At 48.1% G+C, this 22,951-nt stretch overlaps 1 protein-coding gene across 10 annotated transcripts in view; it reads left to right on the top strand.

The window, feature by feature from the left end:
• The window catches only part of ADAMTS18 (ADAM metallopeptidase with thrombospondin type 1 motif 18), a 157,602-nt gene that overhangs the window by 49,804 nt on the left and 84,847 nt on the right, over positions 1-22,951 (top strand). For 8 of the 10 annotated variants that reach the window (XR_016224854.1, XM_089319367.1, XM_051847029.3 and 5 more), the window contains one exon: positions 22,218-22,506. Coding sequence is in view for 9 of the 10 variants with exons in the window: in XM_089319367.1 (XP_089175493.1) it covers positions 22,218-22,506 (289 nt within the window). In the remaining variant the exon portion in view is untranslated. Of the gene's footprint in view, positions 1-22,217; positions 22,511-22,951 lie in introns of all 10 variants that reach the window. The other 2 variants (XM_089319369.1, XM_089319370.1) reach the window with 1 other exon arrangement.

Genomic DNA, 22,951 nt, shown 5'->3' with positions numbered 1-22,951 from the left:
GGGGATGGTGGCACAGTGTGTGGCAGCATCATGATCATCGTAGCTGGAGAGCACTCGATGCAGTACTGTGTGAGAGAGCTTTCCGTGCTATGCAGAATGGTAGCCGCTGGCCACGTGGAACTGTGGCACTAGTGCAATGCAGGTAGTAAGCGTTAGCTTCCTTGAATTATAATGCGTTAAATATGTTTTGTTTTTTAGAAGATTTATGTATTGATTTAAAATGCAGAGTTACAGAGAAAGGCAGAGAGAGAGAGACAGAAAGAGATCGATCGATCGATCTTCCATCCACTGGTTCACTCCTCAGATGGTCGCAACAGCTGGAGCTAAAACCAGGAGATTCTTCTGGGTCTGCCACGTGGGTGCAGGGGACCTAGGACTAGCACCATTTTCCACTGCTTTCCCAGGTGAATTAGCAGCAAGCTGGATCAGAAGTGGAGCAGCCAGGACTTGAACTGGTGCCGATATGGGATGCCAGCATTGCAAGCGGCAGCTTTGCCTGCTTTGGCACAGTGCTGGCCCCAGTGAATTAAATATCAAAAGCTTCATGTGATCTGTGGCTGTGGTGCTGGAGAGTTCACACTTAACGAGCTGAAGGGGTTGGTTAGAGAAAGTCAGTAGGGCTCAGTGATTGTTTTCAGGTCATGAAAAAATGAGACCAAACTGTTTTCTTCTTGGGTTTACCAAGTTGGCTGCAAAAGAGGCCTGAGTATACTCCTTAGATTGTCTCCTCTGACCATTGCCTGTAATTAAATGGTTATAAATCTGGTCTGTTTTTAATGTTAGCATTTGTTCACTCCATCTTAACCCTCACAGCTTGGTCTCCATCGCTGTTCCCTCTTGCCGAGGCCCAGGCACTGGTGCCTGACAGGTATCCTAGCATTGGCTCTTGTCTGCCTTTGATCCACCCTCCACACTGCAGCCACAGCCATCACCCCTCTTTAAAATTCCTGCTGAATTTGCATGTTTTGTTAGAACGAAACCTAAAGTCCTTCTCCTGAAAAACACAGCAGCTTTTGTGGATTTTGTGCCTGTTGTAGAATTCTGCTTATTTAATGTCAGCTGTATATAAGTTTTGCCAGTAAGGTTACTTCTGTTTTGAATCATACATGGGTATACATTATCTTTTAGATGTTTAAGGTTTCCAAAAAATTTTTCCACTGCTAGTAGCAGGTGCGCGCAGGTGTACACAGAGCCATTCTATGCTTGAAAAATCAAATAACTGCGGGTGACTGAGCTCCCCTCTCCTTTGACCTCTGTTCCTCCACCTGGAGAGTCTTAGCCCCACTCACGACTTGCTCGTCTGGCTAACTCTAGTCCCATTAAGGACCGAGTCTGGGTACCTCTTCTAAGAAATCTTGCTGAGAACTGGTTAAGTGCCTCTTCTGCGGTTTCTCAGGCTCCTGGGTGGGGGTGGGTAGGGCAGAAGGCAGCTGACTCCTTGTGGCATCTGTTTAGGTGCTGGTCCACTTGGTCAGAACCCAGGCACCTGAGAGATGGCGGCCAGTCCTGCTTCATCCCTTACTCCCAGGGCGTCCGTCAGTGTCCTGTTCATTATAAATACTCAGGATGTGTTGAATGAGTTAATCTGAGAGTCACACACTGTCAGGAAAGAAGCGTTCCAGACTACCTCACCCCACGAAGAGAGATAACCGTGTGGAACAAAACAACAAAAGCGAGTCCCTCAGAAAGCCTGTAATCTTACATCCGCCGTGGGGGAATGGACAATGCAGGTTGGGTGAGTCTTGTTTTTATTTGTCCCATCACATGCCTGATTCTCTACCTGGGAACTTCATCTCATCGACTGCTGCCAGTTTGGTAGAAACTGCCGCCTTGTCACAGAACACATTCGGACATTATTACTTCCATCAACACTTCCTCATTCAGAATCAGTCATGCGTCAGCTTGTGGTGCTGGGAAACGGGACCCAAAAAAAAAAAAAAAAAAAAAAAAAGACCAGAACATAAAAGACATTTTTCCCCTTTAAAAAGTTTGTGGGAAAAAATCGAAGTAAAAGACAAGTTTATTCTGTTATGAAACATTGTTCAAATCCGTGCATGGCTTTTTCATGGCACGCGTTTGCGATGCAGTTGTTGAAGACCTTGTGTGCAGGGTTCTCCTCTCTGCCTCCCTGGAGTGCTGGCGGGGCAAGATAGCAACCTGCCAATCAAGGACTGGGATGTTTTCAGGGAAGCAGCGGATGAGACAGGCCAGCTGAGCCCTGACATTGTGCGGCAGGTGCTCTACTGTGTGGTTTACTTTTACCAGTGACCTTGATGCTCAGAGCAAGCCTACCTGCTGTGCTTGCTCTCACTTGATGTTGATGAAGCTGGTGACAAGCCCTTGGAGCACTGGAGTCAGGATGTGAACCCAGCCATTCCATCTGAGCCTTTGGCCTGGCCACAATGCCCTCTAAAACTAGGAAGTAATGAGGAATGTTTCTGATGAGACAGTCAAGAAAGAGCTTTGTGCTGAGGTGAACCCAGCCTTGCAGGGAGCACGGAGTTTATAGTGTTTGTCCGAGACAGAGCGAGAAACAGGTTCTGTAAGTTTGCATAGGCCTGCGTGCCCAGGTGTCGTGGTGGGAGGTAAAGCCAGACACATAATACAAGGGCCCCATCTTTTTCACTCAGCCAACAGATGAGTCTGCAGCATCCGAACGAGTGTGGTGATCTTCAATTAAATAAACCCCTGGATAGAAAGGGCCAGTTGTATCCACAGCCTTGATGGTTGGTGGATAGATTTATGATTTTGGCTGTCATCTCAGTTCACGTGTTATCTCAGCCATGGCTGGACAATCAGATAAAACTCTGGGCTTTTGGCAGAAGCTGAAAGTCTCGGCATCCTACTGCTGATTGTCTTACTGTGATCACGATAAGCCCCAGGTAGCCTGTGATCTATCCTTTAAAAGAGAGACGTGATAGCAAAAGCAATTCTCAGTAAAATGCTTTGTTAAAACCCAGGAACGGTCGTGGAGTGAAGGCGTGGACAGCCAGAGTCACGAAGGAGCTGCCTTTGTGTGTCTGCTTTTGAGCTGGGTGTTCTGAGAATGGCTTCCAAAAACCTGGTTGTCTGTTTTTCTTAGTAACCTGGAAGCTTAGACCTACCTATGGTTTATTGAAACATGAATCGTCACTTGATGGTGGCGATGACCTGAGCTGCCTTACGTCTTGAACACATCCACAGCCCATGACACTTTGATACGTGACTGTCCGACGTGAGATAGGAATGAGTCAAGGTTTGGCCCCAAACTTGTTTCTTGCCTTGCTGCTTCTCTTTGCTTGCAGCAGGAAAAGAATGTGCAAGACTGTCCAGCGAGCCAGAAAAAGCTACCAGAGCATGAGGAACAACTGGGGACTCCCTCCATTGTCTGTTAGCGAGGTAGCAGCATATGGACTTGCCCCGTGTCTTCTGCTACTTACTTGTTTCCGAAGCGCAGCCTGGGTGGAGCGTGTTAGTTTAACTTCACACACACAGCCCTGTGCTGTGTTTGCCTCCAGGCTCCCCTTGCTCATCGCCAGCGTCTGTCTGGAGTGGCGATTTGGATGCTGCAGAAGGCAGGCATAATTCACAGAGCAGAAATGTTTGCAGCCTCTGTGTTCGCTTCTGCATGAAGGCATCAAGAATTTGCAAGCGCGCAGACTTCACAAGGTTAAATAAACCATGCCTTTCCCCCCCCCCCTTTCCCAGCCTTCTAAGAAAGCTGTGTTGATCTGCTCGCCTCATGTTAACAGTGACCTTCATTGATTGCTTAACGCAGGTCCTTTACCTAGCAACGTACTTTTCAGACTGCATAAAAGCAATGCTAGCAGGAGAATTCCATGTTCTTCTCAGTTTACAAAAGAGGAAACTGAGACGAAGGGGTTAGGCAGATGGTCCCAAGTTGCAAAGATTTTAAGGAGCGGAGCCAGGATTGGAATCTGTGTCCAGAGTCAAAGTCTCACTTGAGTTTCCCTTTCCCCACAATAGATTCTTCACACACCCCCAAAGATATTTTTTCTTTTCTCTAATAATTACATTTGCGTGTGACAACTCTGGAGTTCGCTTTCTGCTGAGCGATCTGGGCAACATGAAAAAAGGCAAACAGAATGCCTCGGCTAGCAAGATACGGCTTGTGCAAGGGAAGTGCGTCCAGTACGGGGTCAGTTAGGGCAGGGGTCACAAAGGCAGACACCCACAGGCACCGGACTGCTAATGAGCCAGATGGGAGGAGTGGCGACTTCAGTGGACTAGGAAACATGTGCCACGTCCTCATGGGACAGCCACTCATAGCTGCTGCCCCAAAATTGCACTTAGAAAAGAGAGTTTCTGGCTTATGTAGGGAAAAAGAAAAAAGCTAACCCAGGGAGAAACAAGCAAGCAAAACCTACCCAGGGCTGGATGAGGCCTGCAGGTTTAAGTCTGGATCCTTTATCAGAAAAGATTGGTTTTCAAGCCCTAGAAATATGCGCTCCGAAAGTCTCTGCTTGGTACAGGTGTTTGCATCTTCAAGTCTGGTGTTCAGCCATGTGGAAGATGGGCTCTCAGTTTGTCAATTGGGCTCTGACTGTACAAAGCACCATCGATGTTTTAATCACTAAGTGTGTGCCAAGCTCACAAGGAGGCTTGCTGTCTTGAGCAGAAATTGTATGTTTCATCATAGTTAGTGCGTAACAGAATTTTAGGTGTAGAAGGATGCCGACACCATCAAGTCCAGTCTTTCCTTTATGTTGACAAGAAAACTGAATGCCAGGCAACAGGGTCCCACCGTTTGTCAGTTTTGAGACTTTGGATGATTCTTTTTCTCTCTGGCTCCTGTTTCTCCCCTCGGTAGTATCAGGGGGTGGACTCCACAACTGCTAACATCTCAGAATCCCATGATTATTTTCCTTGGTTTTACCTTAAGGCAGGGGGCGAAGAAGGACAAGAGAAGATAAATAACTGAGGGAAATTAGGACCAGCCGCTTCCAACGTGGTGGTCGGATCAGGTTCTTGCACACTACCCCTGAGTGAGCTTGGAAATATGGTCAGTAATGCACCTGCCCCAAATTTTAACCCAATGGGTTGATGCCACATGGCCTACTTCATCACAACTTTATCTACTGGTTCCTGGCCTGGCTTCCAGCCCAGCTCTGTGTTTAACAAGTGAATGCGGTCAGTTCAGTGAGAAGCAGGACAGGGCGGGGTAGAGAGCTTGACATACCCATCGCCATTGCAGAAACAAGTGAAAACACGTGTCTTCCTGCTGGGGCGCATCGGTGTCGGCAGCCTTGGGATTGGATGGGCATCAGCTACTCCAGAAACTACGGCTTCCACTGTTGTGCGTGTTCCTCACAGTCCAAAGTGAGAAACCACATGCATCAGGGCGGTCAGATACAAATGATCTATTGATGATTGATTGTCAGGTGGCAAGGAGTTAGAGCTTTGAGAGGGATACTGATCTATGTCAGAACATTCATCTGAATTGAGTTGCTATTGAATTTCAATACTTGAATACTTTTATGTGTATTTAATATTTTATACTTTTAAAAATATTTATTGTGATCTATTTGAAAGGAAGGAGGACAGAGAAAGGGAGGAAGGGAGAAAGTAATGTGCACTCATTATATAAACTTAGATCCTTGCCTAATGTTTTGTCTTACTTCACAGTAGCCCAGAGTGGGTAACAAGTGTTAAGTTGGTGTGTCCTGGAGTTGAGTGTTAAGTTGGTGTGTCCTGGAGTTGAGTGTTAAGTTGGTGTGTCCTGGAGTTGAGTGTTAAGTTGGTGTGTCCTGGAGTTGAGTGTTAAATTGGTGTGTCCTGTGTCCTGGAGTTGAGTGTTAAGTTGGTGTGTCCTGGAGTTGAGTGTTAAGTTGGTGTGTCCTGGAGTTGAGTGTTAAGTTGGAGTGTCCTGGAGTTGAGTGTTAAGTTGGAGTGTCCTGGAGTTGAGTGTAAGTTGGTGTGTCCTGGAGTTGAGTGTTAAGTTGGAGTGTCCTGGAGTTGAGTGTTAAGTTGGAGTGTCCTGGAGTTGAGTGTTAAGTTGGTGTGTCCTGGAGTTGAGTGTTAAGTTGGTGTGTCCTGGAGTTGAGTGTTAAGTTGGAGTGTCCTGGAGTTGAGTGTTAAGTTGGAGTGTCCTGGAGTTGAGTGTTAAGTTGGAGTGTCCTGGAGTTGAGTGTTAAGTTGGAGTGTCCTGGAGTTGAGTGTTAAGTTGGAGTGTCCTGGAGTTGAGTGTTAAGTTGGAGTGTCCTGGAGTTGAGTGTTAAGTTGGTGTGTCCTGAAGTTGAGTGTTAAGTTGGAGTGTCCTGGAGTTGAGTGTTAAGTTGGTGTGTCCTGGAGTCGAGTGTTAAGTTGGTGTGTCCTGGAGTCGAGTGTTAAGTTGGTGTGTCCTGGAGTCGAGTGTTAAGTTGGTGTGTCCTGGAGTCGAGTGTTAAGTTGGAGTGTCCTGGAGTTGAGTGTAAGTTGGTGTGTCCTGGAGTTGAGCGTTAAGTTGGTGTGTCCTGGAGTTGAGTGTTAAGTTGGAGTGTCCTGGAGTCGAGTGCTAAGTTGGAGTGTCCTGGAGTTGAGTGTTAAGTTGGTGTGTCCTGGAGTTGAGTGTAAGTTGGTGTGTCCTGGAGTTGAGCGTTAAGTTGGTGTGTCCTGGAGTTGAGTGTTAAGTTGGAGTGTCCTGGAGTTGAGTGCTAAGTTGGAGTGTCCTGGAGTTGAGTGTTAAGTTGGTGTGTCCTGGAGTTGAGTGTTAAGTTGGAGTGTCCTGGAGTTGAGTGCTAAGTTGGAGTGTCCTGGAGTTGAGTGTTAAGTTGGTGTGTCCTGGAGTCCTGGAGTTGAGTGTCTGGAGCTGTGGTTAAGGTGGTGCTTGATTTGCTCGCATCCCATACTGGAGTTCCTGGGTTCAAGTTCCAGCTCTACTTCCAAATCCAGCTTCCTGCTGTTAGACGCTCTGGGGGCAACAGTTGATGGCTGCAGTATTTGGGTCCCACCGACCTATGTGGGACACTCGGATGAAGTTCCATGTTCCTGGCTTCGGCCTGGCTCGTCCCTGAGTGTTAGGGTCATTTGGAGAATGAACCCAGTAGATAGAAGATCTCTGTCTCTTTCTGCCCTTCAAATAAATGCAAATAAATAAGACACGTCATACATCCTGTGCTGCTAACAGAAGGCAGAGAATCCCTGCATCTGGGTTGTCAACCAGAGTGTTCCCTAATGCAGAGGGGTTCTTATGACTTCTCAAACTCTTCAGTATGCCTCACTTCAAGAGTTCACATATCATCCTTGAGGTGGTCGGCTGGAACTTTGCGCTCCCACTTAGTTTTTACGTGTTCTCTCTTTGATTCAGCACGACTTGGGTATCTTGCCAATGCTATCAGAGTTCTAAGGGCACAAAATTAAATTCAGAGTTACCTCTCCTTTTCCAGGGGTTTCCATGACAAGGAAAGGGGGAGAGAATATGGAAGTATTCACTGCTTTGATAAGTGTATGATATATTGCAGGATGGTATGCAAACCTGTGGGAGGGGCATGAATCAGGATTTAATGTATGTATGTATGTATCCATCGGCTGTGTTTTCTCCCACAGTAGAATTCCCTAAATGTAGGAATTAATGTATTGCTTGTTTTCATATCTGCCTTAATACTACTACTGTAGTTTAATGAATTCTACAAGTATTTACAGAACACCTGCCATATGCCAGATATCGGACATTCAAAGATGAGTCAGATAGACACAGTGTCCAGCTTTAGTGGAGGCAATAGGAGCAATGGACAGTAAACCCAGAAGCAAAGGGCTGCGTGAGTTACAATGAGGGCTGTTGGAGAAAAGTAAAGCTGACTGAGATGGAAAACAAGGACTGCTTCATCTTGATAGGGTGGTTTGGAGAGGTGGCCTTGGGGCAAAACCATAAATGAAGTGAGGTTTCTGGGTGGAGGGTAGCAGTCTAGGCATAGGAAAGGGCTGATGCAAAGATTCCGAGGTGGGCATTGGGCTTCCCTGCCGATGGGACAGCAATGGAGCCAGCTGAGCTAGAGCTGAGTAGGGAATCATAAGAGTGCAAGAGAGAGGTACAAGGGACCCGAGGGGATTTGAATTGGCCTGGACTGCACAGTAGCGTGAAATCCCTGTGCTGATTGAGGTTTCTTCTTGTAACAGAGCATGATGATGCAGGGAAAAAGAACTCTGGAGCAAGAGGGTTTGGGAATAGAGTGATAAAGATAAAGGCCACTGCTTTGTTCTAAGCCCTGGGCAATGCAGGACTAAAGGGGTATGAGATCCCAGGGTTCACAGAGGTGGGGACTTGAGAGATCCATCGCATGTTAAAACTTGTCCAGCTTTTAACCACACAGATGCCCTTTTAATCGGATATGCTTTGTTGCACAGGGGAATTAGGGGTAGGAGTACAAGTCTGGATCTTGAAATCCACGTGAAAAAACACAACTGAAGAGTGAGCATTTGACACAGTAGTTAAGTTGCCCTTTTGGCAGGTTGCCATTCTGTCTTGCAGAGTCACTAGTTTTGAGTCCCCGTTCGGCTTCCTTTCCTGCCTCCTGCTAATGTGTATCTGAGGAGGCTGCAAGTGATGGCTGAGTGTGTAGGAGACCAGGATGGAGTTGCAGAGTCCCGGCTTGGGCCTGGCTCAGCCCCAGCTTCTGTGGCTATTTGGGGAAGTAACCAGTGGGTGGAAGAACTCTCTCTTTCTCTCTCTACCTTTCGATTAGGCAAACAAACAAAAGGATAAGCATGATTTTGGTGAATATGGGGGAAGGACCATCTCTTCACAAACATCAAGGCCCCTCTTCCCGGGCATAGCTAATGCGTGAAGAAGGGAGAAGCTTTCTCAGTGACATCATTGAGCATGGTGATAGTCTCCTTTCATATCTTTTTTCTTTTAAAAAAAGATTTATTTTATTTGAAAGTCAGAGCTACACAGAGAGAAGAAAGGCAGAGAGAGAGGTCTTCCATCCACTGGTTCACTCCCCAAATGTCTGCAGTAGCTGGAACTGTGCCGATCTGAAGCCAGGAGCCAGGAGCTTCTTTCTTGTCTCCCATGTGGGTGCAGGGGCCCAAGGACTTGGGCCATCTTCTACTGCTTTCCCAGGCCATGGCAGAGAGCTGGATGTGAAGTGGAGCAGGTGGGACACACACTGGCAGCCACATGGGATGCCAGCACTGCAGGCTTTACCTGCTATTCCACAACGCTGGCACCTCCTTTCCTGTCTTTAGAATGAAAATTGAGAGGCTGATCTGATTTTAATGTACCTTGACCTCAGCCTTCGTTGCTAAGGAAGACTTGATTGTCCCTGTGTCCTGTTGTCTGCTGAGCTGTCCAAAGTGGTGAGAGGAACAGCACAGAGCTGGCAGGAGATGGTAGCTTACCTTACACCAGCCCCGAAGAGGTTTGTTCCGAGAGCGACACCTGCAGAGTCTGGTATCCTTGTGTTCCCGTCTCCACAAAGTCACATCCTGGATCCTCTATTGAACCCCTAAAATGTGTGCTTAAAAATGAGAAAAGGCTGTGAACTCGGATACCCTATGAGACACAGAGGAGCTAATGAAAGTCTCCACCGACTAGAACTGCATTGAGAGTCTGCTGAGATTTCACAGATCAGATGTTTGCACAGTGTCTGGTAAGTGGTGACATAAGGGAAGGCACAGAGGAAACAGAGGGACTCTTCAATATCTATTGATCAAGATTACACTACGTGGCCGGCGCCGCAGCTCACTTGGCTAATCTTCTGCCTGCGGTGCCGGCACACCGGGTTCTAGTCCCGGTTGGGGCGCCAGATTCTGTCCCGGTTGCCCCTCTTCCAGGCCAGCTCTGTGCTGTGGCCAGGGAGTGCAGTGGAGGATGGCCCAAGTGCTTGGACCCTGCACCCCATGGGAGACCAGGAGAAGCACCTGGCTCCTGGCTTTGGATCAGCACAGCGTGCCGGCCATAGTGGCCATTTAGGGGGGTAAACCAACGGAAGGAAGACTTTTCTCTCTCTCTCTCTCTCACTGTCTAATTATGCCTATCAAAAAAAATAAATAAAAAGATTACACGACTTGATTTAATTTGGAAATATTGAGACACAGGTGGTGACTGCTTATAAAAATAGATGCATTTATGAGCATGTATACACTTAAAAGTTTGAAATTAATATTATTTGAAAAGCAGAGGCGGGGTTAGAGCCATCTCCCATCTACTGGTTCACTCCCCAAATGCCTTACAAGAGCAGGGCCCAGGCCTGGCTGAGGTGAGGAGCCCAGACTCAATCCGGGTGTCCCGCAGAGGTGCAGGGACCCAGGAGTTTAAGTTGTCATCTCCTGCCTGCCAGGATGTGCGTTAGCAGGAGCTGGAGTTGGGAGCAGAGCTGAGACCCAGACCCAGGCACTCTGATATGGGCTGCTGGCATCCCAAGCCTTCCCAAGGAGCGTCTTAACTGCTGTGCCGAACATCCATCTCTAAAACTGATGCTATCGCTGGCGCCGCAGCTCACTTGGCTAATCCTCTGCCTGCGGCGCCGGCACTCCGGGTTCTAGTCCCGGTTGGGGCGCCGGATTCTGTCCCAGTTGCCCCTCTTCCAGGCCAGCTCTCTGCTGTGGCCAGGGAGTGCAGTGGAGGATGGCCCAAGTGCTTGGGCCCTGCACCCCATGGGAGACCAGGAGAAGCACCTGGCTCCTGGCTCCTGCCATCGGATCAACGTGGTGCGCTGGCTGCAGCGTGCCTGCCGCGGTGGCCATTGGAGGGTGAACCAACGGCAAAAGGAAGATCTTTCTCTCTGTCTCTCTCTCTCACTGTCCACTCTGCCTGTCAAAAAAAAATAAATAAAAATAAAATTGATGCTATCAGTTATGACAAATCTGTCAACCATTTGGATGTTAATACGTAGTTTAAAAAAGAACAGTTTTTTATGGGTGTATACCCTTCAGAGAAGAGACAAACTCATACTTTGGACAGAATATGCTTACGCCTCCCAAACCAATGTTGAGTTATGAACCGCTATATTCTGATCTCGTGGGATTTGGGCTGCTGAAGTCATTAATGCTTATTCCAATAGAAATATTAACTAAATAAATTTCAGCAGCATGTTAGTGTCTGTCAAGAGCCATAGAGGCCATAATCTATATCGGTGTCACGGTTGCAGTTTAAGTGTTTGAGAAGAGAGATTGAATCTATTCATCTTAGTGTCATAAGTCAGAGCCACGATAGCTAATCTGGTTTTTAACTGGATTTGGTTAGAGATGGGAGAAGAAAGGATAACTCATTCTGAGCTTCATGGAGTGTTTGCATTAACTGAACAGTCCAAGCGAGGGTGTATAGAGACTCTGCCTGTGCTTCCCCAAGCTTCATGGAGTGTTGGAACTAACTGTGAACAGTCCAAGTGAGGGTGTGCAGAGACTCTGCCTACTTCCCCAAGGCCAAGAGTCACCTGGATCAATCACTTTGGTGCGTGGTGCAGCTGCATGAACCATAGGCAGAGTCCTCGGTGAACCTCTGTGGATGGGCTTGGAGGGAAGGGGTTGCCCCTCACCTGCTCCATCCAGCTGATGGACAGCTTATGACAGGAGCTCCAGTTCGTGGTCATTACACTCCATGCTGCCATCTTCTCCAGCAAGTCCCTGGCTTTGTTTGTCCCTGCAGTAACCATCCGTTTAGTTTTTGAGGCTGGTCCAAAGCAGCCCTTTCAAAACGAAACACACACACGCACACACACACACAATGAATATAATTCAAGCATAGAAGACATTGAAATCCTACAATGTGCTGGAGGACATTATGTTAAATGAAACAAACCAGGCACAGAAAGACAAATACTGGATTTTCCCACCATCTGAAATAAGTTGCTTTTTCTAGAAGCAGAGAATAAAATAATGGCCATGAGAGCATAGGAAGGATGGGAGTGATGGAGGGGAGGACACAGACATTGACTGATGGATACCCAAATGCAGTTATAGGAGGAGTATGTTCCATGATCTCCAGGGTAACTTTACTTCATAGCAGCTTATCAATAAATCTTATCAAAAACTCCAGGAGAGCAGTTTAAATGTTTCAGCACAAAGAAATGATAAATGTTTAAGTGCATGAAAGTGACAATTTCCCTGATTTTATTATACATGTAATAAATTTTCACGTTGTACCCCCTAAAATGTACCATTGTCATGTCAACAGGAAATTTAAAAATTAAGCCATCCTTTCCCCCACAGTGGCGGCCACACGGAAAGCAACGCTCTGCCTCTTTGAGTCGAACAGACAGATGAGAGTCTGGGGCTGCAGAATGGAAAAGCTGGGATTAGGGGGATCAGGTGTTGCAATCTAGGAGCTTCATGGGAGCAGAGTTACAGGCCCAAGGAAGAGGCCCGTGAGAGGAGCAGCCTGGCAATTTCCTGTCCACCTGGTGCCCCTGTTTCCCGTCCCCACTAAAACCTGTGATTGTGGGTAAATCAACTCTTTTTCTCCTGTCAGCTACGTTTGTAACACTTGCATGGCTGTGTTGCTCATTGATGCCACTACCCAGTATTTTAGGTTCAGGTGAAGGGACGATTTGTGACATAAACACACTGTTAGACAAGGTGGGGCTGGCATTTGGTGCAGCAGTTAAGATCCACGTGGATCCACGCCATGTGTCGGTGCGCCTGGGTTCAAGTCCTGCCTCTGCTTCCAATTACAGTGTCTTGCTCACGCGCACCTTGGCAGGAAGCAGGTGAGGGTGTGAGTACTTGGGTCCTTGCCACCTAAGCGGGAGAACTGGATTGAGTTCCAGGCTCCCCGTTTTGGCCTGGCCCAGCCCTGGCTATTGGAGCATCTGAGAAATGAGCCAACAAATAGAAGTTCTCTCCTTCCTCCCACCTCTCTCTTTCCAACTCTTTCCCTTTTAAATAAAATGAAAATAAATAACAACTTAAAATATTTTTTAAAAGGGAAAGGCTGACCTCTTTGCTTTCGTTCCTTGAAGTAATTAAATATAATACATGTGTATTGAGTGTTTTCTCTGTGCCAAGCACTGTTTTAGCTCTTTAAAAGTATTAACTTGGGGCCAGTGTTGTGGTGCAGTGGGTTAAGCCACTGCCTGTGATGCCAGCATCCCATATGGGCACTGGTTCATGTCCCAGCTGCTCCACTTCTGATCCTGCTCCGTGCTCGTGGCCTGGGAAAGCAGCAGAAGATGGCCCCAGTGTTTGGGCCCCTGTCATCCACATGGGAGACTGGGATGAGCCTTCTGGCTTCAGCATGGCCTAGCACTGGGCCATTGTAGCTATCTGGGGAATGAACTAGTGGATGGAAGAGTGCTGGTACGCTCTCTCTTGCACGCGTGCGCCCATTTCTCTCTCTCTCTCTCTCTCTCTCTCTCTCTCTCTGACTTGCAAAATATATCTTTAGAAAGAAAATTTTAGCTTCCTTAATGCTCTAAAACTCCTCCAAGACAAGTGCTTCTGTTAGTCCCATTTTATAGATCATGACCTGAAGATGAGAGAGGTTTGGGAACTCGGCCGGGAGGTGGGGACGCAGCAGGAGGGCATTGCAGCGCCACAGAACCAGCACTTTGTGCATGTGACCCACTCGGAGCACCGCCGGCCCTGCCCCCGCTGGGGCTCACCGCGCCGGCCAGCATTCTGCAGGAACTTCATGCGTCTCCGACTCTACAGACATCCATCCCCACTACGTGACATTGGTGTAGGAAGTCCTGTGCCTGGTCAGATTGGTACTGGGGGGATGAGTGGCAAGTGCTAAGCTTTTGTTGAAATAGACATTTGTTTTTTTTTTCCTCCAAAAAGTGAGAGGTGTTTTTTGTCTCTGTGACAGTAAAAGGAAATCTGGATCACCCATTTATTTCCAGAGCGGGTGTCCCTGATTCGGAGCCTTCCAGGTTGTCCGTGAACCGTCTGTGCACCTGCAGATGGTGATGCCCACACACCCCTGTTCCTGTGTGTGATGCTCAAGCCCTCTCTGGAGAGCTGCGAGCTTGTGGCTGGCCCGGGAGGAGGGCGCTGGTTTTGTGCCCTCCACCTGATGAGTGATGTCAGTGCCTCCTCCCGCTCTCACCTGGGACTTGGGAAGCAGCTGTAGAGCATCCCAGGTTGCTAATTTTCTTTGTAAAGGCCCCTCTGGCTGTGTTTGTCAGTGTAAGATTTTCTGGGACATTCACGACTCAACACCTTGATGCATAAAAACCCACTTGACCTTTGGAAAACCCAGGCTAGGGTATTTCTATTCTTATTTCACAGATGGCCAAAACAAACAAACAAACAAACAAAAACACCAAACAGTTCAGAAGTCTTGAGCCCAGCTAGCTGGCAGCAAAATTAAAATTTTCCTCCCAGGCGGCTTCCTCCCTGTTAAGCATTTCCCTTAATGCTTTGCGCCATTCCATTGTACAATGGTGATTTTTCTTTTTTAAAAAATTTTGTTTTCATTTTTACTGAAAGGCAGAGAGGGATCTTCCGTCTTCTGGTTCACTCCCCAGACGTCTGCAACAGGGAGGACTGGGCCAGGTCAGAGCCGGAAGTGCAGTCTGGGTCTTCCTCACGGGTGGCAGGGACCCGCGGACTCGAGCCGTCCCTCGCTGCCTCCCAGGGTCTGCTCAGCAGGAGGTGGGTTGGAACCAGTCGCTCCCCTGTGGGCTGCGAGTGTCCCAAGTGGCATCTGGAGAATGGTGCCCGGTGCTCACGACGCTTGCGTCTGTCCCATGCAATCCTGAAGCCTCCTTCTGCGTTGGTTTTCCTCACATAACGTCTTGCGCAGCTTTTTCTTCTTAGTCTTCGGTTTCTCTGGTTGCTGTCCTCCCCGCACTCACCCTGTGCCGTCGGTCTCTGTTTCCTGTTGCCTACATCTTCTGAATCCTTGTGGTGATTCTGAGATTGTCCTTGCAGTTTGTTCCTTACAACTTTGTGTGTCAAGCAACCAATCAATGATGTGTTCTTCAGTGTTATTGTTTGCATTCAATAGCATTTTTAAAAAGGATTTTCACTGATAATATTTGCATTTTTTTAACTTTTATTTAATGAATATAAATTTCCAAAGTACAGAATATTGATTACAATGGCTTCCCCCCCATAACGTCCCTCCAACCCACAACCCTCCCCTTATCCACTCCCTCTCCCCTAACATTCATATCAAGATTCATTTTCGTTTCTCTTTATATACAGAAGATCAGTTTAGCATACATTAAGTAAAGATTTCAACAGTTTGCTCCCACACAGAAACATAAAGTGAAAAATACTGTTTGAGTACTAGTTATAGCATTAGATCTCAATGTACAGCACACTAAGGACAAAGATCCTACATGAGGAGTAAGTGCACAGTGACTCCTGTTGTTGACTTAACAAATTGACACTCTTGTTTATGGCCTCAGTAATCACCCTAGGCTCTTGTCCTGAGTTGCCAAGGCTATGGAAGCCCCGTGAGTTCACTGACTCTGATCATTTTTAGACAAGGCCATGGTCAAAGTGGAAGTTCTCTCCTCCCTTCAGAGAAAGGTACCTCCTTCTTTGATGACCCATTCTTTCCACTGGGATCTCACTCGTGGAGATCTTTCATTTAGGTTTTTTTTTTTCCCCCAGAGTGTCTTGGATTTCCATGCCTGAAATACTCTCATGGGCATTTCAGCCAGATCCGCATGCCTTAAGGGCTGATTATGAGGCCAGAGTGCTGTTAGGACATTTGCCATTCTATGGGTCTGCTGTGTATCTCACTTCCCATGTTGGATCATTCTCTCCCTTTTTGATTCTATCAGCTAGTATTTGCAGACACTATTCTTGTTTATGTGATCCCTTTGGTTCTTAGTCCTATCATTATGATCAATTGTGAACAGAAATTGATCACTGGGACTAGTGAGATGGCATTGGTACATGCCACCTCGATGGGATTGAATTTGAATCCCCTGGTATGTTTCTAACTCTACTGTTTGAGGTAAGTCAGCTTGAGCATGTCCCGAATTGCACATCTCTTCCCTCTCTTATTCCCACTCTTATATTTAACAGCAATCACTTTTCAGTTAAGTTTCAGCACTTAAGAAGAATTGTGTATTGATTACAGTATTCAACCAAAAGTATTAAGTAGAACAAACAAAAAAAATACTAAGAGGGATAACATATTAAGCTGCTCATCAACAGTCAGGGTGAGGGCTGATCAAGTCACCGTTTCTCATAGTGTTCATTTCACTTCAACCTGTTAAAGTGAAATAATTGCATTTTTAAGTTGTAGATTTCAAAAAGTAAAATATCATTTCCTTATGATTACTGTAAACATATGCCTTTGCCAGTATTTTTTAGCCAGCCTACTGGGGATTACTTTGTTGTACCTTGTTGAATAATGCTCTTTTTATTATTCTTATTTTAAGAAATTTCCTTAATATTTATTGATGCAATTCCATTTGAAGTCCTGTTCAATTGTATCAGAACATTAAGCCTCATTTTTTGGGTTATATAATAGATGTAAGTATTGGGATCACATCCTTTGAGGCAAGATTCTTCCCTTCAGGTAGCTTGTATCTTACTCTAATTATCATTGATCTTTGAGGTTGTCCACATTGAACTTTTTTTAAAGATTTTATTTATTTATTTGAGAGGCAGAGTTACAGTGAGACAGAGAGAGAGAGAAGGAGAGGGAGGGAAGGAGGGAGGGAGATGTCTTCCATCTGCTGGTTCACTCCCCAGATGGCTGCAATGGCTGGAGTTGTTCTGATCTGGAGCCAGGAGCTTCTTCTGGGTCTCCTATGTGGGTGCAGGGGACCAAGGACTTGGGCCATCTTCCACTGCTTTCCTAGGCCATAGCAGAGAGCTGGGTTGGAAGAGAAGCAGTGGGGACCAGAACCGGCACCCATATGGGATGGATGAAACCACTGCACCACAGCGCCGGCCCCTACATTGAACTTTTTAAAATGAATTGTGTCTCACTTCTTGGCCTTTTGGCTAAGATCAAGTGCATAAAAATGAATTGTGCACTCAGGCCACTGCTGAATTTGTCAGGTATTTCTGAAAACTTCCGTCTTTCTTTTCCTGTTAAATCTAAGGTTTTCGTTGAAATGGAAATATGACTTAAAGGGAGGACCCTTTTAAAGGAAAATTAAGTGGCATTCCATCAAGTATGTTTTCTATTTGATGAGAGTCCTTTGAGAATTACTTCTGCCATTGAAATCCAAAATAGGAAAAATACTGCTAACCAATAAGACATTTTATTTTCTCTTTTAGAATGTAAAATCATAAAATATCTGAAAAGAAAATTGACTCTTGTCGAGTATCTATTTTGTTTCTAAGGTTAGTAGCTAAATCATATCACTCAGTTTCTTAGTCTTTAAAACTGAGAAAGGTGGAATATTAATGAGGGAAGATTCCTTATGAGCCAGCCCTTCTGCACAGCGTCCTGTAGGGGGCACCACGCAGGTCTGTATCCCTGGCTTAAGGGAAAGGGGAGTTGGGGGCAGCTGCTCCACTGTCCTCATGTCATCACGTTGGTGGACGTGGAGACCTTCCTCTTCTCTATGGGAACACAAGGATGGTCTCGAATTTCTTCTTTTTTTTTTTTTTAAGATTTATTATTTGTTTCTCTGAAAGGCAGAGTTAGAACAAAGGAAAGAGAGAGAAAAAGAGATCTCTCATCCACTGGTTCACTCTCCAAACAGCTGCAGTGGCCACGGTTGGGCCAGGCCAAAGCCAGGAGCCAGGACCTTCTTGCAGGTCTCCCACATGGGTGCAGGGGCCCAAGTTCTTGGTCATCTGCTGCTTTGCCAGGCCACCAGCAAGGAGCTGGAAGGGAAGTGGAGCAGCCAGGACTCAAACCGGCACTCATATGGGGTCCTGGCTCTGACAATGGCGGCTTAACCCACTGCATTACAGAGCCGGCCTTTTCTTCTGCTTCTACAGGAGTCTGGGCTTTGTTCCAACTCCTGCCATCTTTTCTCCTCCTTAATTCTGAGCCATCGCTTTCCGAGCTCTGTCTAGACTTTCCCTGCAGGAACCAGGAGTGGACTTCCAGTCTCCGTGAAAGCGCTTGTCCTGTGTTCTGTGACCGTGCACTGACTTTGCCTACTTTGGTTACTGTCTCCTGTTAAACGCCAACCTGAGTCTTCATACCGTGTCTGCTTCCACATGTGAGCCTGACTTTCTCCATCCCCACTGCCCCCATTTGATGGGAGGCCACACTGGAGCACAGCCTCATGGGATTCGGCCAAGAGCTGCACGTGTCTGGCAGCTCACAACGTTTCACGCACGCCGTGAATAAACAGATGACTGCTTTTGGATGCACTGGGTTTTATTTTTAAGCTGTAAAACATACTCATTCTGTCAGATTCCAGGCTTTTTCATCAACTGAAACCAGGAAAAGAAAACTTTGTCTCAGTGAAATGATTTCTCTAGATGCTTGTCCTACTGTAAACAGTGAGACAGGACGGTGTGGGGCCGGAGTGTTTGCACCCAGAGGGGATGAGCATTAGTTTCTTCATTGCTTTCTCAATACCGAAGCTTCTACCAGGTGTTGGGAAGCCTGCAGTTTTGATGAAACAGAAAACAGAGAATTTGCAAACCTGTTCGTCTGGTTAGTTGAGCTCAGTGAGGAAGTTAATAAGGCTGGAGGGCTTTCAAGACTAATTCACTACTTTCTCTAAGTGCTGACTCTATGGGAGCCTGCAAGTAGGTGTCTTTTGTCTGCATGCAGTTTTTTTATTTTTAATTTTTTTTATTCTCATTTCATTTTCCAAGGTAGAGAGGCAGTCAGGTAGGACTGTTAGTCCACTGTTGGACTCCCCAGATCCCCACGTAACAGCCACGGTTGGGCCAGGCCCCAGCCAGGAGCCTGGAGCTGAATCCAGGTCTCCCTCGTCCTTGGCAGGAAACCAAGGACTCCAGCATCACCTGTCGCCACCCAGGATGTGCATTAGGGAGGAAGCTGGAAGGGAGCAGTGGAGCCAGCATGGAAATCAGGCACTCGTGTCCCAGGGGGCAGCTTGGCCACTGTGCCAGATGCCCACTCCCAACCCCAGTTCTATCTGACAGGTAACTGTGAACTCCTGCATGGAATACTCTTGACTTCACACCTGAAATCGGCCACCTTGAACTTGTCATTTCCAGACTCTGCTTTCGGGCTCTGATGTTGGCCAGCCCCCAGCACCCCTCTGTCCTGCTGTGTGTCTGTAGACTAAGAGGCAGATACGAGGTGGCACGTGCCAAGTTACCAGTGTAGCCCCTGCCCTCAACAAGTGTGCATTGCAATTGTATGTCCGAGGTGGTGGGAGGAGAGGGGCACATCTTGTTTTTCCTTTCTTAAAGATTTACTTATTTGAAAGAGTTACACAGAGAGAGGAGGAGAGGCAGAGAGAGAGAGAGATCATCTTTTTCTTTTATTTATTTATTTTTTTGACAGGCAGAGTGGACAGTGAGAGAGAGAGAGACAGAGAGAAAGGTCTTCCTTTGCCGTTGGTTCACCCTCCAATGGCCGCCGTGGCCGGCGCGCTGCGGCCAGCGCACCGTGCTGATCCGAAGCCAGGAGCCAGGTGCTTCTCCTGGTCTCCCATGCAGGTGCAGGGCCCAAGCACCTGGGCCATCCTCCACTGCACTCCCTGGCCACAGCAGAGAGCTGGCCTGGAAGAGGGGCAACTGGGACAGAATCCGGCACCCCAACTGGGACTAGAACCCGGGGTGCTGGTGCCATAGGCGGAGGATTGGCCTAGTGAGCCATGGTGCCGGCTCAGAGAGATCTTCCATCTGCTGGTTCACTTCCTAATTGGCCACAGTGGCTGGAGCTGTTCCAATCTGGAGCCAGGAGCTTCTTCTGGGTCTCCCACGTGGGTGCAGAGGCCCAAAAACTTGGGCCATCTTCTACTGCTTTCCCAGGCCATAGCAGAGAGCTGGATTGGAAGTGGAGCAGCTGGAACACAAACTGGCATCCACATGGGATGCTGGCACTGCAGGCTTTACCAGCTATGCCACAGTGCCAGCCCCTGTTTTGCCTTCTATGGAGATAGGCATGAGGCCAACACACTGTGGCTCATGAGCATTGTGAAACCGGGAAGGGGGGTTTGCCGTGGGTGCTGAGCAGGTGAGATTTCAGCTGAGATGTCGGCGTTGAGCACCCGCAAAGCCAAGCAAGCCGGTGGGAGGTGCCTTCAGGGAAAAGGAGGAGCATGAGCCAAGTCCTCAAGGACGGAGGTTCACAAAGTGGGTGTGGCATCCTGTTGGGCGTGGTGTCGGGGGTGGGGGGGAACCGGTAAATCTGGCAGGGTCAGCAGGGAGCGGGTTACACAGGGATTTGAGGGCCAGGAAGAGAGACGAACACCAGAGTGCATAGTCCGAACTCACTTATGTTGGACGGGGACTCTGGCTGGCAGGGGAGGACTGTGTTGGAGAGGACAGGAGGCGGGTCCCCCCGCACGACCAGGATGGGCTGGGGAAGGTGGGCTCCTCAGAGTTACATCCAGGGGACAGGTGGACAGGATCTCCAGGAATGGTAGAATCTGGACTTTTTTTTTTTTTAATCTTGCCTGTAACTTCTCTTTTTCCATCACTTCCGTGAGCCCATGTGCTGTTTGATTTGCCTGCTGTGTACCTTCTGTGTTTACACCGGTGTCTAGGGCAGGGCCAAGACTTGGGGTACACGACATGTGCCTGGAGAAAGGAAAGTCACCTGTTCCTGTGCCCAGGCTCCAGATACCAATGTAGATGTCCACGTCACAGCTGGCAAGATAGTCTCTCAGAAGACAAGAGGTGCATGCAGCGACAGGAAAATCAGAACCAAACTGTGCGCTCTGGGTCTCCATCCAGAAGTGAGCAAGTGAACCCCAACCTGGAGCTGAAATAAGGCCGAGGAAGCCCCTCTGATGCCGTTCATCCACTTACGTTTCCATGGCTTCAACACCCCACTTAGCATTGTGCCCCATCCTGGCAGGTGCCTGGGTCTTCCCAGTGAACCGTACACATACACCGTGTATATCTAGCTCACTGCTCTTGCCTTCCCTGATCTGAGTGCCTGGCTCTCAGCTGGACCTCCATAAATACTGAATCAATCACTGCCATCACCAGCCATCTAAATTGCTGTGGTGCAGAGTGTGTGGAGGACTTGAGCAGCGGTTGTGTTGTCTCCCTGTTTAAGGTGGTCAGAGCAGGAAGAAATCTCTCCATTGGAAGAAGCTCTGGCCCAGAGCAGTGGTTCACATGTGTGTGTATCCGTTATGATAATCCTGGGGGTGGTTAAGAAAGTTTGATGTATCAGCCACATAGATTGTCTACTTTTAATGGAATGGGATTCTTCCTGGGCAAGTGTGTGTTTAACATCCTTGGGTGAATCTAATGTACAACAAAGCTTTTTTTTTTTTCTTAAGGATTTATTTATTTGAGAGGCAGAATGACAGAGACAGGGAGAATGGTCTTCCATCTGCTGGCTCACTCACTCCCCAGTCACAATGGCTGGAGCTATGCTGATGCGAAGCCAGGAGCTTATTCTGAGTCTCCTAGGCAGGTGCAGGGGCCAAGCACTTGGGCCATTTTCCACTGATTTCCCAGGCCATTAGCACAGAGGTGAAATGGAAGAGGAGCAGCTGGGACTCAAACTGGTGCCCATGTGGGGTCCCAGCACTGCTGGCAAAGGCTTTACCTACTGTGCCACAGTGTGAACCCCACAACAGAGTTTTCAAATACTGAGCTATATCAACGATTCTCAAATGGTAAGAGGCATGCAAGTCTTTCACGGCCTTTAATAGAATGCAGATTCTGATTCTGAGTGAGCTGAAGCCGCTGGCTTGCTGACCATGCTTTGTAGAGCAGGGCCTGGATGCCCAGGGGCTCTGTGTCCAGAGGTGAGAGTACAGTGCGCTATGTGCAGTGTGCATACAGTGCAGGTTTGCGATATCAGACCCCGGCTTAGAGGGAACCCCTCACGCCTTCCTGGCCATCTATGCTAGTCCTCGGATGTAGGGTTTATGTGAAATCCAGGTGGGCCAACTTTGTTTCACTCACTACCCTACAAATCCTCCGAGGGTAAGGTGCTTTAATGTTCAGCCATCAGTGCAGTGTTTTCCCAGTGACTCTGTAGCCGAGTAGAGAAAAGCCCTGCTCTTGAAGGGCAAAAACTCTGGGCGCCACTACCCGCTTTCACAGTTAGTCTCTCAGCCTCAGTCTTCCCTTCTGTAAAACGGGCGTGATAGTGACACCAACAGGTAATGGTGCAGCTACAAGCAAGAGGTGCATGGGCAGCACTCGGCACAGTGCCTGCACCTGGGAAGTAGTCAGTGCACAGGGCTGCAAACGAGACCTGAACAGTCAGGGAGCAGGAATCCTGAACGCTGTCTCTGTGTTTGGCTTTGTAGTCGGGTCTCATCAGGACACGACAGAATGAATTCCTCATCTCGCCGTTACCTCAGCTGCTGGCTCAGGAACACAACTACAGCCCCCCAGCAGGTCACCATCCCCATGTACTGTACAAGAGGACAGCGGAGGAGACGGTCCAGCGCTATCGCGGCCCCCCGGGCTCCGGCTGGAATCGCCCTGGTCCCTCCCCAGGTCACGGTCACGGTCCCCACACCTCTCAGAGTCAAGAAACACGGCACCACCCTCGAAGGCTGCAAAAGCAGCATTTTTGTGGACGACGCAAGAAATGTATGTAAGGAAACTTTCTCTTGTTCTGTTCTGGTGTGGGCCTCGCCGGGCTGTCTCGAGCGCCGCTGGGGGCTCGGCAGGGTAGAATGGGGCTGCCGCAGTCCCTACCACAGTGGTGTCCTGGAGGTGGATGGGCGCTGGCCCCGTCAGGCTGATGCGGGAGGAGCTGGTTTTCTCTGGTAAACTAGGAAAGGCCTCGGCACAGTTTCCTCCATGGCTCTTTGGGTCCCGGGCTTCATTTCTGTGCTTGTGGGCAGAGTATGCGGACTCATGATGATTGCGTCTGGGTCAGTGCCCAGGTGTCCGGCTGGGTGTTCGGAGCACGTGAAGGCAAGATGCTCCAGAGAGGAGCGGGCAGTGAAGTCCAGTGCCCTTGGGTGTGACTTGTGACCCGGGCACAGCTGCTGCCTTTGTAAGTCAGAATGCCCAGTGAAAATACAACACA

Source organism: Oryctolagus cuniculus, chromosome 18, assembly GCF_051225735.1.
Source record: "Oryctolagus cuniculus isolate XC-2025 breed Fujian yellow rabbit chromosome 18, ASM5122573v1, whole genome shotgun sequence".
Lineage (NCBI taxonomy): Eukaryota > Metazoa > Chordata > Mammalia > Lagomorpha > Leporidae > Oryctolagus > Oryctolagus cuniculus.
Note: the sequence above shows the minus strand (reverse complement) of the source record. Positions and strands in the feature narration are given on the sequence as shown.